At 39.8% G+C, this 18491-nt stretch overlaps 1 protein-coding gene across 1 annotated transcript in view; it reads right to left on the bottom strand.

Annotated features, from left to right (window-relative positions):
• Positions 1–18491, bottom strand: part of Nox3 (NADPH oxidase 3) — a 55586-nt gene that overhangs the window by 20810 nt on the left and 16285 nt on the right. The window contains exons 7-10 of the mRNA XM_005390543.2: positions 15346–15475; positions 10392–10484; positions 8321–8574; positions 1623–1785 (exon numbers count right to left, since the gene is read on the bottom strand). Of these exons, the coding sequence (XP_005390600.1) occupies positions 1623–1785; positions 8321–8574; positions 10392–10484; positions 15346–15475 (640 nt within the window). The remainder of the gene's footprint in view (positions 1–1622; positions 1786–8320; positions 8575–10391; positions 10485–15345; positions 15476–18491) is intronic.

Genomic DNA, 18491 nt, shown 5'->3' with positions numbered 1-18491 from the left:
TCATCATAAACCGTAGCAATGTTTTGTCTTGTGGTCCAGAAATACAAAACAGTCGTCATCATGCTTGCTGTGTTATAGTTCCTGTGGTATAGAGGAAAGGAGATGGAGTTTGAAAGCAGGGGGACCTAGACTCAAATTCTGGTTCTAGTATTCACTAGCTCTCTGTGTTTCTGGTTCCTCATTGTAAAACAGGGATGGGGAGCTTTAGCTGGATGAATTATTATGATAATTTAATAAGATGGTCCAGAGCCAGGGGTTTAAGTCAGGGACATAGTGCCTACCTGGCAAGCGTGAGGTCCTGAGTTTGATTCCTGGTGCCCCCTAAAAAAGATGGTCCTATCATGTCTATTTGCTTTGTGATTGACTTTGATTTTTCTCATCTGTAAAATGGGAATAAAAGTGGCATGTGCCTTATAAAGATGGTGTAAAATAGGGTATATAAATTGCCCAGCTCCCCACCTGGCAGGTAATAAAGGCTTGATACATCCAGGATGATTTTAGTATTAGTACTAGTAATCTATTTATATCTTTGACAGAGCAAATGAATGGTTGTAGAATTTTATCCACATTTGAACAGTACAACTCTATTCCCACATTATATGTCTAAAAAAGCTCCCTTTTGGTGGTGGACTGTGAGGGGTGAACTAATGCACGGAAGGCAATGCTTCAGTGAGGGCAGAATCAGATCGATTCTTTGGGGAGAGCAGAAGTCAGGTGCAGAGACCCCACAGTCTCCTACACTATCATACATCACAGTAGGGCCCGCAAGGTTGGAAGTCTCATCCACTATGTGCTGCTCACGTCATGGAAAGAACTGGATGGACCTGGGTCCATTCACTTCCCCTAGAAAGTTATTTACTCTTCTCTAAAATTGCCTGCAGCCTCCACTCCATTCTCCCCTATGAAAAGAGAATTTCAGCTTCACCCATCTGGCCCTTCTTTGAGTTTAATACTTTGTGTGGCTCTCATGTGCTTCCATGTTCATAAATCTGTGTGCCTTTTCTCTGTTAATGTGTCTGTTGCCTGTTATATAGACTCAAATTATCAAAACTTCAAGGGGTGGAAAGAAAGTTCCTTTCACCCTTACAGAGTCAAAGCATGGAATGGAGACTCTAGCTAGGACAAAAGAAAGAAGAAATCTAGTGAGAGAATATGCAAGAAATGACAAAAGAGAGCCTTAGAGCTGGAAGGCAACACCATTGTAAATAGGCCAATATGCCCTAATAGTGGCTATGAAAGAGAGAGGTAGAATTCCATGTTTGTAACCATGGTATTTATTAAAAGAGACTAAGAGGACGGCTGCCTGTTAATGTCCCCAACTTGAGCCCAGTCACATCACCATTTGCAGCCTGTCCATATTTTATTGAGATGAGCAATTACATGTCCTGTAATGGCAATGAAGCAATAAAATTTATGTCTTGTCATCTTTAACAAGATTAGACATAACCCTTCTCATAAAAGTGGTACCGAATGGAGATTTTTAAGAACATAAGTATAGTTAAGGACCCTTGAGTTTATCCCTCATAGTTAATTAAAATCCTCCCCAAGAATTGGTGGATGATGGATATAAGGACAGTGCATCTTTTACACCATGGACGGATGAACTAATGATTTTTCCATACCTTGCTTAACTTCAGCTGGCTTGGAGACTCACAGCATTTGTACCATATAGATTTCAGAAGTGAGGCAAAGGGAGTGACTCCAATCCCTGCCGCTATGCACACACTCACAGGATAGTGGAACACATCTGTCAGAGTGGCCCCAAATGGCCCATCCACTGCCAACCTGGAATCACAGAGGGCAGCCTGTTTGAATTTCAGAACACCTTGCTCTTGAGTATAAACTATCTTGTGCCAGAGCTTTTGGAAGGGTGGGCCTGCAAATGTGTGTGGACAGGTTATTTCTGTACTCAAAAATACCCTATTCTGTGGAGCTTGGGTTAAACATGAAGTTTGGGATCTGCTTCATGGCAGGAAGACCCGGTCATCCTGACCAGATGCCAGCATGGAAGGACAGAGCCTGACCTCTCCTGAGGTAGCTCATGCCTTTTCCCCACGGCATGCTTTTCCTATGGCTCTGTGGAGTGTGTTTTGATTCCCAGCATCATGTAGCCCAGAGGAAAGGGAAACTAAGAAGCAGCCAGGTGATCTAGGTGGCCCGTCTTTCCTTTTCCTGATGTAATTCTCATGTTTTCATTTGTTTGATCACATATGTTAGTATGTTTATGTAATTTTGACCTAACAGAAGTCATTAGTTTGGGATAAATGTTATTTTGAAACACTTTTCAGTTATAACTTTAAAACTCACTAATCCAGGTTATGCTCATTCAGAATAATAAAACCAGGGAATGCCAAGATGTTTTCTGTTTAAGGAATGTTTCTTTATAAGGATAAAGCATATTTCTTGAATAAAGGAGATGGTCCTTCATGGACTGGTCCCTGGTTGTTTCTCTGTCCCTTATTACTAACTCCCCACAATAGTTCTTTTCTATTCTCTAATACACAGTAGTGTCTTCTGCCACAGGGTCTTTGTGTGTGATAATCTTTTCACTTGGATACTCTGCCCCAATTCTCCCATCTTCCCGTATGTGGTTAAATAGTGACCTTTCTATTAAATCCCATCCAATCATTTCCTGGGGAAGACCTCCTGGACTTCTTAGACTAGGTTAAATCCCTTTATATAATTTAGAATGCCATGTACTCTATGATCCTCATTGCAGTTGTCATTTTACAGTGTGTGTGTGTGTGTGTGTGTGTGCATGTTTGTATATGGCTATATGATCTGATTTATGCCTGTCTTGATCACTAGACTCTCCGCTCTATGGCAGTAGAAGCTGGGCCTGTGGTTGATCACCTCCTGTGCCATGCAGTTTGGAGCTGCTTGATAACAATTTGTTGAATCAGTTGTAAAAGGAATATTTAAAACATTTCAGTCAGCAGACTGTATTAAATAACCCCAACTATTCCAAAGGTACACATTTACATATGAACAAAGATATGTTAATTAAAGGCTTCTAAGTTATTCATAATCATTCCCTGAGGAACATCTGTAGAAGGCACAAGAGGTGGCCTGTTTGGGCTTTACTATGTGTTCCTGAAAGTTCAATTGGATTTATTTTAAAATATTCTGTGTTTGAGACTTCCTAATAATTCAAATTAACTCTCCTTCTGTTAATCTTAATTAATAAGGCTTTATTACATATTGATATATGGAAATGGAAGAATAAAAATAAAAGGTCATCAACTAGAAAAGGTTAGAATCTTAGCTCCCTACAGGTTATTTTATAAATAATTAGATAAAGTTAATCGAGAGAAAAAGGGAGGAAAAAATATGCTCACAGATTAAAATGTCTTATTATTGATTATGTTTATGATTAGTCATATTTGGGATTTATTTGACACCAATTTAAAAATTCTATCAATTAGCTCCAAAGGAGAATTGAGTCCTAAACCCCACCAAAATATATAATAAATTCTGACATATTTGAGATCACGTATCCTTTCTTCCCCTTCACTGATAATAGATCACATTCTCATGCTAAACAGTAGAGCTCCTCTATCTGTTTCTGCAGTTGTGAACTCGAGATGATTTTTTATTATGTCTGCTTGAAATCTGTCTCCTGACAGCTCTCACCTTTTGCCTTTCTGAGAAACACATTCTTGGTTTTTCTCCTTTCCTGTACCCCAGGCCTCTAGTTGATTCTAGCTGTCATAACACCCCATTCCTCTTTTGGGGGCCAAATTTCCCCATTTCTTCAAGCCCTGTCATAGTCTGAAACGGTTTCCTTTGCACACATTTTTCAGGTTTTATATTGTTATTACCTGAGTACATGTTTGCAGCACATAACAATTACATTCCTTGTGGGGAGTTGGTACATGTACCTAATTCTCAATTTCTCCATCCCCTTTCCCTTGCTTCCCTTCTCTCTCCTCTCCCTTCATATCTTGATTCTCTTCCCATTTGAAGGGGTTCTATTTCCCTACTTCCTATTACTTCTCTTCTATTTTGCTCCTTCTTTATATTTTGGCTTTCTCATATAAGAGGAACCATGTGATATTTACGCTCATGTATCTGATTTATTTCAGTTAACATGATGATATCAAGGTATAGCCACACATTCTTGTGGGTTCTCAAATATATGCAGCTAGACCCCCTTGATTCCCAGCCAAGTTTCTATTTTTTTCAGTACCAGAAATTGAACCCAAGGCCTCACTAACATTAGGCAATGTATTCCCCTACCAATGCGGATTAGATTCATCTCTCTCCAGTATCCATGTGTCCTGCTGGCTCCTGCGTGTGCTTCAGAGCACCCCACCCCCACTCCATTAACCTTGCAGACTCCACTCCGAACTGAAAACCGCTGACTCATCTCACCTTCACCTCCACGGTCATTTCTGTGTGGCATGTGAACCGTCTTACTTTACAAGTAATACTTGTAGTTAACTTAGTGTGTGTGTGTTTGTGTAGTATCACAGATCAAACCCAGGGCCTTCACACTGAGCGACATTCCTAGCTCTTTTAAAGAACTTTCTATTTTGAGACAAGATTTTGCTCAGGCTAGACTCCCACTTGTGACCCTCTTGCCTCAGCTTCCCACAGTGTCGGGATGGAAGGTACGCACCACTTCTTACAGATGTAGCTAACTTTTTTTGAGCACTTAGCATGTTCTCTATACATTGTGCTAGGCCTTTGATATGAAATATTATGATTAATCCTAAACCTAGCCCAAAGTACTGTTATTATCATCTTAATTGTACAAAGGAGGAAACTGAGTCAAGGCATTCTGTACATTTTCCAAGGTCATACATAATGTGGAACGCTGAACCCGGGCCATCCTGGCTCTGGACAGCAGATTGAATTGCTGACACTTGAGTGACATTGCTGAGAAATTCCATTTCACATGAGAAGGTATAGTCTTTGAGAAGTCCTTTTTCTTGGGCACAGAGGGGGGTGTCCCCTAGCTCTTTGTCTAGGCTTTTTTCTCCTTTTAGCTTCTTACTCACCACTTTCCTCTTGGATTATGGAATGGAATTAATCCTTTTTAGGTCCAGAGCAGTAAAAAGACAAGGTGCTCTTACTAATTTGGCTAATTTAGCGCCAAATTAAAACAATGCTGAACTGCAAAGTCACCCAAGCCAGTCCAATAAAATTCTGATCTTTTGTATGTATGTTGAAAACATAAAAATTATTCTAGCTTTTATTTTGAGACTTTTCTGCTAAGTACGTATGCCTGCACATATGTAGTGGTGGAGGGCAAATTAATTTAACAAAATAAGGAAAGTGGAACGTTTTCTAGTCATTCCATGAGTGTATGCTGAGTGCCTACTATGTGCTGCGGCCTGTGTGAAATGCAGGGAAATGTGCCCACTGAGTGATGGCTAGAGGTTGCTTCATTTTGGGAGGGAAAAGAAAGCCTCACTAGAAGGAAATCTGAGTGGACAGCTGGGACAGCATTCAGGGTGGAAAGACAGCAATAGCAAAGGCACTGAGGTCAGCAGGCTCAGAGAGAATGAAACATGAGAAGCCTGAACAGACAAATGTAGCAAGTGAGGTATATACATTCAATGGGATGTTATTTGGCTTGAAAAGGGAAAAAGAAAGAAATTATCTTTTGTGCTACATGGATAAGCTTTAAAGACAATAGGAAGTTGAGGTGGCTATCAGGAAAGTGGGGAGATGATGTCCAAAAGGATATATAGTTACAGTTAGATGGGAGGAGGTCCAGGAGATATACATGTACTGCAAGGTGACTGCGGTCAATGATGACATATTATAATCTTCAAAAGTACAGAGAGACTAGATTTTAAGTGCTTTCATCACAAAAATGTTAACTATGTGAGGCAATATAATTGCTTACTAACTAGATTTATTATAATATACACACACGTGGAATGTAGATCTCCTTCAAAAATCATGTCATATATGATAAACACATATACATATAATTTTATCACACTCCCCACAGAAATGACCGTGGAGGTGAAGGTGAGATGAGTCAGCGGTTTTCAGTTCGGAGTGGAGTCTGCAAGGTTAATGGAGTGGGGGTGGGGTGCTCTGAAGCACGCGCAGGAGCCAGCAGGACACATGGATACTAGAGAGAGATGAATCTAATCTGCATTAGTAGGGGAATACATTGCCTAATGTTAGTGAGGCCTTGGGTTCAATTTCTGGTACTGAAAAAAATAGAAACTTGGCTGGGAATCAAGGGGGTCTAGCTGCATACACTTGAAAACAAGGATGTGCAGCTGTCCCTTGATGTCATCATGTTAACTGAAATAAGACACATGAGCTTAAATATCACATGGTTTCTCTTGTATGAGAAACCCAAAGTATAAATAAAGAGAAAAATGAAAGAGATATAATAGGAAGTAGGGAGCTAGATCCCCTTCAAATGGGAAAGGGATGAGGAGATGGAGGAAGGGCAGAGGGACGGGAAGGCTATAAATACACATAATTGTGTGCAAGGGTCACATCAATGAAAGAGCAGGAGGCAAAATGGCTGAGCCCACAGAAGATCTTGGGGAGCAGGTCTCGTCGGGTTGCACACTGGATAATGCACTCCACAGACAGAAAGCAGACACCGCTGAGAAGCAGACACTGCTGAGAAGCAGCCACCGAGTCCTGGCAGGAAGACTGAAGCGCTAGCTGGTTTGTGGAGGGCAGGGCGCCGGCGGGCTCAACAGCTGTGTACACACAAAGCAGAAACCAGGCTAACAAATAGATGGAGGGTGTGGATCTTGGCAATGCCAAGGAGAGGGCAGAGACCAGGGAAGCAGGGAGATTGTGTGTGTGTGTGTGTATATACCTACTTTATTGCTAATTTCACACCTTTGCACTGCATGCTGAACCTTGGACTTCTTATATTCCTTACCATCCATCATAAAAGATGAGCAATTATCTTTACTAGGACAGTCAGAGATCACCAGTTTGGGATTGTGGTCTGCATAGATGATGCTTACGCCTCGCTTGATATCATACTCTAGGCTGGGCTAGAACTTGCTGTCTTCCTGCATCAGTATCCCAGAGTGCTGAGATTACAGACATGTGTCACCATGCCCAGTTTATCGTGCCACTTTTTGGTGTCAACATTTGAAATGAAGGCCTGCGGCTATACACACTCATCTCAAGTGTAATATACTTACAGGCCTGTATCCAGTGGGAAAGGGAAAGGGATTAGATTAGATTAGATTCTTAACTTTGTTGTTTATGAGACAGGGTCTTGATATGTAGTTCAGGCTGCCTTTGAACTCATTATGTAGCCCAGGCTGGCCTCAAACTTGTGGCAATCCTCCTGCCTCAGCCTCCCAGGTGCTGGGATTACAGGTGTGTGCCACCACACCCAGCGCTGATTAGATTCTGTGCCTTAAACTTATAATGGTACTTGTTACCATTAAATATCTTCCAAATTAAATGAGCTAAAGAAACCCTATTGCATCTAGAATTTACTTTTTCTATTATTTTATCTTTAGTCTGTACCCACATGTGTCAGAGACTGTACTAGTTCCTGGAGACACACAAGAAGAAGGACAATGGCTACCCTCAGGAACTTCCATTCTGAAGGTAGTGATACTGTGTTTTCCCAGTATAAAAATAATCTTCCAACTCACTCTGTCTTCTATGGATGGCAGATACAGGAATCTCTTGATGTTTCTTTTGAAATATCAGATTCTTTCAAAATTAGAAATAATCTTGAATACTAATAGGAATTGACCTCCGTCATTATTTATTAAAGAGAGCCAGGAGCCATAATTTCCCCTGGGACTTCTGTCCTGTGCTCAGGCTTCTGTATGGGTTGAATTGGATCCCCCAGTTGATGGGTTGGAGTCTTAACCCCAGTACCTTAGAATGTTATTTATTTGGAAGTAGCATTGTGGAGGTAAAGAATCCATTAAGACAAAGTCTTACAGAAGCAGAGTAGGCCCTGAAATTGGACATGACTGGAACATAAAGTCCTTTGTCCAGAGACAAACTGTAACAAACATCAGGCTGTGATAGCAGAGAGTTTGCAGAGCTGCCTGACTTACGGAAGGCAGTGTGTAATTAGACAAGAGATGCTTTTGGAGTTGGGAAAGCAAAATGTTCTTTCTCCTGGATCACTGCCTACTTGTGTTGAACATTTATTTTTTTTCTGAAATATACTTGCTTCTCCTGGAAGAGTCTTAAATTATACTTTTTATGTCGATTCTCAGATTTTAAAAGAAATGGACTCAAACTTATATCCTAACATAAAGATACTGCCAAATGTGGTAGGATGTTGATGCATTGCATGCTTTACTGTTTGTGTCTTGTGACTGGCCATAAAAGAGACATGGGCTCTCACCTTGGCAGGCTGCGGGGCACCTGGAGGACTGGTCCCTCTGCTCCAAAGGCTTTAAATAAAGCTTCTGTCCAGTCTCCTGATGCCCGGATGTGCACACTAAAGAAGTCCTCCTGGGGTGCAGAAGTAAGTGTGAATGGGTGCCATTCCAGGGGTGAGATGGCGGGACACTGCAGGAAGATGTACTGCCCTGGTGCCATCTTAAAGTCACACTTTTTCATCTGAAGTTCCAGGACTGTAGATGGGTGACTTATCACCTAAGTTAGAGCAAGACAGTCATTTGTCTTTCTACTCAAGTGAAAGAATAAGAAATGCAGATTGGTTGCAGTCCATCTATGGTTTTTGAAATTAGCTGTTTTGACGGTATGATTTACTCAGACCATTGGCTGTTAGTTGTCAATGATATTTGTCACCATTTTTATGTCTAGCTTTGCAATGAAGCAAGAATGAAGTTCATCCTTCTGAGTGCTATGGCTGACATTTGGGCAGGTGCAGTGTGGCGCCAGGCATGTGACTCAGTGTCTCAAAATGCCAGGTTCCCCACAGCAGTTAACCAGTTCCAAGGGAATACAAATTGACACGTTATGCATATCGCCTATCATGCTTATACTCTAAAACGGCTCACCCCGTCATCGACCCATTTAAAAAATTCTAGGAAGATTTTGTATCATGTGTCAGTTATCTGTATTTTTTCTCAACCCCTGGTGAATTGATGTGGATGTTTATGTATTCATGCTGAGTGAAAAAATAATCTTCCAACTCACTCTGAAATGTTTTGTTAATTTGTTTGTTTTCTTTTGTTTTAGTTAAGTGGGTCTTGTGTCCTATCTAGGGTTTAGTTTTAGATGTAAAGGAAGCATCCTTCCAGGGTTCTAGACCTTTTAGTAGCGTTTATAACTTTCTTCTTATTCCAAAAAAGAACTCTACTTTTCTTCTTGGGAGATTTTTATCTTGTCTTCTGAAAAATCTTTCCAGGTCCTTTATGTCTTCTTTTGGGGCAAGAAGCAGGAAAACAAAATCTAGTATATATATAATCAGGACAGTACTTTTCTATTCAGAAGAGGATTTCACAGCGTTTCATCATTAGCTCCCCTCTCCCCTCTGTTATTTGTTCTGCTATTCTAAATGGTCTCCTTAGCAACAGCCCTAGAAGCTTTCCATGAATTTTACTGTCTGAGTTTTGATACAACTTGACATCCTTTGGTACTTAACTTAAAACACAAGAATGCAAAAACCATTTAAAGCAGAAATATGAATTTACATACATCTCCTTGTCCTCAAGACAGCAAAGGGGATGTAGTGTTTTGTTAAAATTGTAGTAGCAAAGCAGTATAGTGTTGGTTAGCAGAGAATTATTTCTAAAAAATTTAAAAACTAGTAGGGGTAGAATACTCGGTAATTTTCAGTCTTCTGGATATTTTCTTTTGGTCTCTTTGTTCCTATTTTCTTTCAGCATGAGGTTAAAAATGTAAAACCTATAAGGATGGAGAACAAGACTGGGAAATACTGTCTACATGCCTCCCCTCTCTAGGGTGGAGTGCCATATATATCTTCCTCTCTGTCTTGAACTTTCTTGCACTACCCGTGTTCTGAATCTTGTGGTTGTTTTCTTGTTCTCTGCTCAATAATCCTAACTGAAAGTGTTCATGCTTGAAAATGTTTGTGTACTCTTTGTATGTTTGCAAAATCTGTATCATTACGTGGAGAAAATATTAATATAATAAATAAAATAATATTAAAGATGATATGACCAATATTACAAAGAGTAAGCTTTCTTACCCTTTCTGCTTTTTTCTACAGTGCAAAACCAGAATGAAGAGAAATACAGATAATTCTAGTGCCGTACCACAAACCTTTATCAGAATTCTGTGTACCAGTCTGGAGCCCTGATCCCTGCTTCAGTAAAGTTAGTCACACTAAAAGATGCTCAGGATACAAGCAATTATTAGAACAGAAGATGAACCTCTAAATTACAGACAGTTCTGCAATAAAAATGGCAAATTAAAAACTTGGGCTAATAAAAAATTTTCATCTTCACTCAGGCTTTTATTCAGACATAAAGCTACACGCATACCTTGGTAATGACGACTTCTTGTTGAAATCGCCAGAACCTAATTATTCTTTCACATGCATACACGAATACAGGGCCCAAAAACCATTTCCAAGCCTGCAGAGAGCAGAAAAGGAGAGAGAGAAAAAGGAAATGAAAATAGAATCCAAATATTTTCAATTTGAACCAAATCAATATATAACATGATGGGATTTAGATATTTTCCTTCAACTTGGGCCCAGTTATCAACAACAAAGATGTCTCCTTCTATTAAATACTATAACACTCAATTATTCCTTGAAGTCTACAAGCTTATTTAAGAGATTAAACTCTCCTGTATTGGTTTTTATGTTTACTTGATCGATGATGCCTTTATGTAATTGGAAATAATTGAATTTGCAAAGAAATAAGAAAGCAGATTGATGTTTATGTTACATGTGATAGGGTCATAAATGCTCCCAAACTCAGCCAAAGTCAGAAGCTTACAAAACAGTACTACTCAGCCAATGTAGGGCATGAAAATTAAATTTAAGATTTAAATAGTACTATTTTTGGCTAACAATGCATTACAACTAGGGGTTGTGTTTGAATGAACACACACACACACCCACACACACACACACACACACACACACAAAACCCCACTATTATTTGGAATAAAATACAAAGCTAATTTCTTAGCACCTTATATCTTTAGTTACAGAATCAGAACAAAAGCATCAACAGTTTTCTTCAGAAGTAGGACATTGAAAATTTTTTTTCTCAGTAAATCAGAGACTACATTAACCTTTCATGAATATAACCTGCATTACAGTTGACCAGTTTACCAGCAGGCCGTTCTTGTACCAGGTGTTGTGTACAACACAAAGTATTTTCTTCCAGTAAAGAGGAAGGGATGGGAGCCTAAAATTTTTGAAGATTTATACTAGGTCTCATATCAAATAATCTTAGGAGACATGATATTTTCTTTGTTCTACAGAAAGGCAACTGAAGCTCAGTAAGTTTAATACCCCATCCAGGGTCACCAGGGTAACAAGGTGTCCAGACAGAATGAGACACAGCTGTGTCTGACTCACAGCTTTTTCTTTCTAGGACCCTGGATGGCCTCCTCCACACACTTAACATATAATCAAAATGGAATCATATTTCTTTCTGGTCAGAATTAAAATTGATCTTGAAGCTGTTTTAAAGTACATTAGCAGCTCATGAACTCATTGAATTTAGGACGTTAGGGTTCTTAGAAATCTAGTCTAATCTTTCTTTTCAAGCAGAAAAAACCTGACCTTCTGGAAAGGGTTCAAGTTACCCAGAGAGACAGAACTAGATCTCAGAGATCCAGGGCTGGACTTCAAACCTTTGAAAATGTCCCTAAATTTCCTTCTTGATACTCTAAATCCTCACTCCTCCAATAGGATCTTGGGAGCAGGAAGGGCATCTTATTCTTTTGAACTTGGCCTTTTCCACTAAATGTTCACCTTCGGACTTGGCACTCAGGATTCCCTTACTGGTTATCCTGTACCATCTCTTAGGTTGACAGATAATAAGCCCGTTAGTATTACTTTTATTTCTTTAGAGCTACATGTTTTGGTTTGTTTTCTGTTTATTTCTGGTTCTGTATGCCTGCTGCATCTTCTCACCTACATTTACCCCTTCTGCTTTTTATTTCTGGGGGGTCTCTTGTTTGCCTGATCAGGCTAGATTTATGCAGACAACACAACACAGTTTGACCCATTTATTCCTTTTACCTCAGTGTGGTTCAGCAACATGTTCAAAATGGCAGAAAGAATAAAACCTTTTGTCCACCTGTGCTAGGGCAAGACAGTGAAGATGATCAGAGCAAGGTGAAAGCAGGTAGCAGCAGCAGGGTGGGATTGGACCTAGGGAATGAAGCCTTAACTCCCATGTGCTTGAATGAGCCAGATTTTAAGAATTGGTTTGGATATTTACAGAAATGGTAGGAAGAATGCAATTCTTTTTATATGGGCAGAGAGAAAGAAAGAGAGAGAGATTTGCAAAAAGCCTATGTAGTTTTACAAGTAATAGTTTGTACCCCCTTTAGAGCATTTTGGGTATCACCACCTTCATTTTGGTGGTGCCAAATCAAAAATGGTCTTTGATTCTTCCATGCTGATAAAATAGAATGGATTATTTTTCTTTCTATGGTTAGTAGAGGAGAATGTACGCTATTACTTCTTAGTGCTATCTTTATTCTGGTACATAAATTTCTCCAGAAGGGAATAGCCCAGTTTAATAGTCCTGGAAATTCAGGAATGAGGGTGAGACATTACCAGAAATGAATATCAGAACTGTCTTCGATCAGATGACCAGGATAAACAAGAGCGACTGAAGACAGGGAGCCTCTGCCCCCAAACAGGAGGGTCATGTGGCTAGGTGCACCCTGAATCTGGGCTTGGGACCACTACCTCCTAGCCTATGCCTTCAGGCCCATCTTGGGTCTTATTATTTTCAAATTTTCTGTTTTGTAAAATGGGAAGTGACTGGAGAAAATTATTATTTAAGTTCCCCCAAGCCCTCAAATGCTTTGGCTTTACTCACAGAAATAAATACAATGTTAGGAATATGTACTGGCAGACAGCAGAAGAGAGCTTACAAAATATATGTCTTAAGGGAAGTTAAGAGAGTCAGAGCAAAGGATATAGGGTGTACAGAGGAAGGTTCGTGGCCACACAGTCAGAAGCTTTGGTTCTTGATGTGGCTTTGCTGGGAATGCCCTTTCTGACCACAGGTAAGAAATTGAAAGTCCTTGGACCCCAGTTTGTTCATCTATTAAAAAAGGGGCAGAATTACTTAGAGTAAGTTTCTTCAATGCAAAAATACTGTGTATATTCTTGGCTTTATTTTTTCTTCTTCAAAAATATTCAGTAAGTCACGGTACAGTGAGCATTTTATGATAGAAATAAAACTATGTTGATTTAAAAGCAGCAGTAATGAAACTTGTTTCCTCCACTTTCACTCCTGGTTTTTCATTCCTACCAGAAAATAAGAACATGCTGGCTCTGATTTTATTTTATGTGTGTGTTTATGAATAGCCTCTTTTTTCCTAGACAATAAGATCTCCTGGGGCAGGACCTATGTTTCTGAATTTGTTTAGTGAAGTGTAAGCATTTAATGGCTACTTGGAGAAGTTCACTGAATGGATTCTACTTCAATTAAAGCATCACCCCTTACCACTAACATCATTTGCTAGTATTTACAAAAATCAACCTTATCATTAACATTTGCTGATACTATAGTTAAATGAAATATGGCACATCTTTGGCTAAGGAGGACTGGGCATGTATGGAGACTGGATTGCATGAGCTATCCTGATATCTGGAGACTTGTGTGTGCTGCTGAGTGAGTATGGAGGAGAAAGGAAGAATTAATGGGGGGGGGGAGGAGAATTTCTTTGACCAGTTAAGGTTACACCAGGTATGTACAAAGCATTCTCCGATCCAACATTGGGAGTAGTGTACCACTAAAGGCAAATTGATAAATATTTTCTTAGTAAAAACATCCAGAAAATGCATTGAGTTAAGGGAGGCAAAGAGGAAACAATGGACTATTGCAAAGATGACCATGTAGATGTGGTGCAGCGAAGCACAGGAACCCTTCCTTGTCCTTGGGATGCCTTTTGGATTCAATGTCTATAAGACATCAGAGAGAATGTTGTATAGTTCAGCCAAGCGATAATTGCACAGCCCACACACGCTCTGAATCGGGATCTATTAAAAATAATGGGAAAGAGTGACAGTCTGAGTTTGGGTGTGCAAGGAGGTGTAACAGAGGAGAGTTAACAGAGAGATGGGTTAGTTCCCCCCTCTTAATGATAATTAATGTCAGCATGCGCTGCTGGGAGCAGGCCCTGGTCTGTATTCATGAAGTGTGGGAGAGTATTGATTTTTTTATGGAGAAGCTGTAGCTGAAAATTTTAGAGAGGCATTCATGTTCTTCATTAATATGCAGGCTGGGTAGTGGCTACCGAGAGCTGAGTTTAAGACAGAGACAATCTATACTGGCCTTTAAAAGAGCCACAGTCTAATGGGCACATCTATTTTGGTTCTCTCAGTTTTAAGCATTATTCCCAGTAGTTTCATCCTTAAAATCTGGTGCTTAAATTAATATATGAGACTTTTTTTGAAAAGCAATTATTTATATTCGTCCTATGTTGATGGCTTAATTTCCTAAATCCCCACCATTTATGCGCTATTATATTCTATTACCCCATTTTCTTTATCATGCATATTTCAGGCACTTGCTTTCTCCTAGCTTTGATCTACCACCTTCATTTATTTTCTTTCATGCATCATCCAGCTGTCCCAAAGGTTTGCACGATCTTAAGGATACTAGAGGAGACTTAATAAGATTCTTATTCCTATTCGCTTATGCCACCAACTGCAACCACTATAACATGCTCAGGAAATCTCACATTTCTGATATGTAGACATCATCATCTACTCCAATTAATTAAGTCTATTCTTGGCTTACATTATCATCATTTTAGTTATAACAGCTTAATTAGTACAGAAGTAAATACACTGGACACCCCAATGGTTTTTATCTTAAAGTTGTGGAGAGGAAGAAGGTAAGCTTAGAAAGAGGGCATGATTCTAATTTGGCTGAACTTAATCCGAGGTTGAGAATTGATGCTGTTAATCTGCAGGGTGGAGAAGGCAGTTTTCAAGGGGCAGGCAGCTAAAGATGCCAGGAGTGCAGAGACATTTTTGTGCTGGTATGAATTCCCACAATATCAGACATCCACATTTAAATGTAAGCGACGAACACATCTCAAAGCTAAGCAGAGTGCTTTTGGCAGTAAACCTCTCTTAAAATTATCCATAACTTGATTTGTCCATTAGCACACTTAATAAAGAGTTGGCTTTGTCTACCGGTGTATTTTTTTCTCAAGCATATAAAAGCTGTAGTTATTTTAACTGTGAGGACAGTTATTTTTAAAAGCTCTTGGTTTCATTCTTACCGAAGGTTCCTTGCCAGAAAATTGAGGCACAGGGCACGGGCCAGCTGCCTGCCATTCAACATAGTGGTCTCTACAGAAGGTGACATTGTGTAGCAGGAGACTCTCTGGAGTTTGGCCTCGAATAATTCGACTTATGAAAAAAAACACACACACACACACACAATATCAAACTGATTTTGTGCAGTCTCATTATACCATAGCTATGTATGTATCCTACAGTGGGCTCTGAAACAACACTTCCATTTCTTGAAACTTAAACTGTCATTCATTTCTCTCAGCATCTTTAAAAATAGGCATTTAAAAAGCTTTGGATAACTTTGAAGATCCCCGAAAAGAAGTGCCCCTCTGTGGTGCCCTGTGTTAAATTGAAAGTGTCTATATTAGAGAATTCATAATGAAGGAAATTGTTTGAACACATGCTTTTGTAGACCGTTGAATTTAATTAGGTTTCATCTCGTCCTGATTGCTGATTTGGGCTAATTGGCTAACTTTGTACTATTTGGTTCTTTTGCAGATTGATTTAACTTCTACTTAAACTTCTTCTTAGTTTGTTTCTGATAACTTAGAAGTTTTCAAGTGAAGAAGTCAAAAGAAGTGCGCTGAATAATGGTATTTTCTTCTCTCAGTGACCACTAGCAAGCAGGCTTAGTGTTTGACAGGGTCAAAATAGGTCACTATAAAGTATATCTTCGAGAGTGTGTAGATAAATTTAAGACCAGAAAGAGAAGCCAGGCTTTGTGAGTGGAGCACTGGATGAAGAGTCCTGTAATCCTGTTGTATTTGTCACAAATGCATCTGTGACGGACCTCTGACAAATTGCTTTGGTACAAACTTCCAAGGTTACCTACGGGTGTTCTGGCTGCAAAGCACCAGATGTGGAGGTCATGTAACTGGGAATTGCTCAATTCCTAGATGTTTATGAATAAGGTATATTGATTTATTTTGAGAAACAAGCAGCTCATAAACAGAAACTTTACAGACTCTGTCCTGGGTATTCTGCATAGAAGCAGTCCCCTTCTGTATCATAGGGCATTGGAAGAGGAGCAACAATGCCCTCGGACACAGCCTAGTGTCAGCTAGGACTGACATGCTGGCTTTTGTCAGGGTGTTTCACAGAAGACATGTGAGCTTGATAACATTCCCTTCAAGTTCCCTGAGCAAAACTGACTGTGAATCTCTAATGCACAAATGATGCCTAGGCATAGAAGGGTGACTAATGAATGAGGCCAGAGGATGGACTGCAAATTTCAGTGCCTTCCTTCTCAGGCATTAGACAACATTTCTCATATCATCTAAAAGAGACTCCAGATCATTCAGTGTATGCATTTGTTATCTTTTAAATTTTTTAAAACATTTTTAATGTTTCTATCTACACTATCCCATAATAGGTAGATTAATGGGCTTTAACACATTCTAATAATCCCACTTTTTCTTGGCATTTTGTGTAACATTTGCAAATTACTTTTGCTGTAAACAGGAGCTGTAGAATACTTCAAGCTGGGAAGATTAAACAAGACACTTATCCCAAAATAAGCCTTTCAAGGAGGTTAAATAACTGAAAAGTTTCATCTCATGAAATGTTATTTGGATATTTGAAAAATATCTCCAGTGTAACACTGTCCACTGAAACCCCATGGTGCTTTTGCAATGAGTGCATCAGGGTACACATGGAAGGGACATGTATTTATGGAGATGCAGGTATAATTTCTGGGGACTTCAAGACATCATGGAATATCAAAAGCCTCAGAAATGTGGTATCAGGGATAACAGCCCCAGTGGCACTGGGAGAAGAATCAGTGGTAGAAGACAGGACGGCCAATCTATGGGTTGGCATACACCTTCTTCCTTGCCCTCCAAGCGAACAAGAAATATGAGATTTCAGCACTCCAAAGAGTCAATTGCAGATACTTTTAGGTGGAAAGAGAATAGAAAGAAGGCCTTTAGCCATGTAGCAGCATACAAGTAGAAGCTGGCAGAGCAAGTTATGAGGATCAGCAGAGGGAAGGGCAGTCTTTTATGGCAAAATTTGCCCTTTTAGGTAACTCTTCTATAAAGTGTGTGTGTGTCAGATAAGCTGAGGGATGGTGGGGAGCTCTCAGTGAGGCATAGGAGTGGAACCTAAAAAGTGTGACCCCTTCTAGAAGTGGGAAGCTGAGGAAGGAAGGGGCATCTCCTGTAGGAAGGGAGTTTGGTGTAGGCAATTGATGTGTGGAAATGCAAACCCCAGTAGGGTCCCAAGTAGGAGCTCCAGTCATTAAGGTGTGTTTTCCTTCTTGGACTGGGTCATCTTTGCAGTTGTGTACCTACTCTTCTGAGTCTGCAGAGAGATGGAGCCCACCTCCGATCCATGACCTTTACCCTCAGCGATGAGAGGAGAATGGGGAGCAGAAGAAGCATTCTGCTGGTGTAGGAAACAGAGCAAGAATGGCTTTTAAGCCATACAAGTGTTTGAGCATCACTGGGAATATTCTTTCAGGGAATGACAGAGGTTTAACTTAGAACAAGTGAGGTCATATTTTTTTCTTCAAAGTTTTGTTAAGAGTAGAGATTTACTTATCTAAAGGCTGGTGTCCTAGGTTTGACTCTGCCATTCATTTATCTTGGAATTTACTTGCCCTGTCCAACCCCTTGAGCATCCATCTAAGTCCTCCTTACGAAATGAGATAACTACACCTTCTAAATTGATCATACATATGAAAGTGCTTTGAAAGTTGTAACATGGACAAGAAAAAGTGTCCATTTATTAAATAATTAAAAGGGAGAAGGTCATTTCTAGGCATTGATTATCTAACCCATTCAGGGCTGTTAATTAGTATTTAAAGAATTTTTAAAAAATTTATTTGAGGGTAAGCACATTGCATGCCTTCAAATACTTCAACGCTAGTGCAGCTTCAAAATGAATGAAGGCACAGTTATCAGGCAGATGTTGAAGGCCAGAACAGTATCTTTTGAGTATATTATCTTCAAAAGGGTCCAAGTATAACATCTTCTGAGATGTCTGAATGAAGAATCTCAGTGATCAATGGGAAACTCAAAGGGATTTTTTACTGCTCCAGTGAGTAGCTCAGGTTGGAGCGACCATCTCACACACTGTCTCTCCCACACACCAGGCTGCCGGATTGACGGCTTTGGCTAAGCAGAAGTGA

The sequence above is a fragment of the Chinchilla lanigera genome, unplaced genomic scaffold (genome assembly GCF_000276665.1).
Source record: "Chinchilla lanigera isolate Chin_1 unplaced genomic scaffold, ChiLan1.0 scaffold00038, whole genome shotgun sequence".
NCBI lineage: Eukaryota > Metazoa > Chordata > Mammalia > Rodentia > Chinchillidae > Chinchilla > Chinchilla lanigera.
The sequence above is the reverse complement of the archived record's forward strand: the minus strand, read 5'-3'. Positions and strand labels throughout refer to the sequence as shown.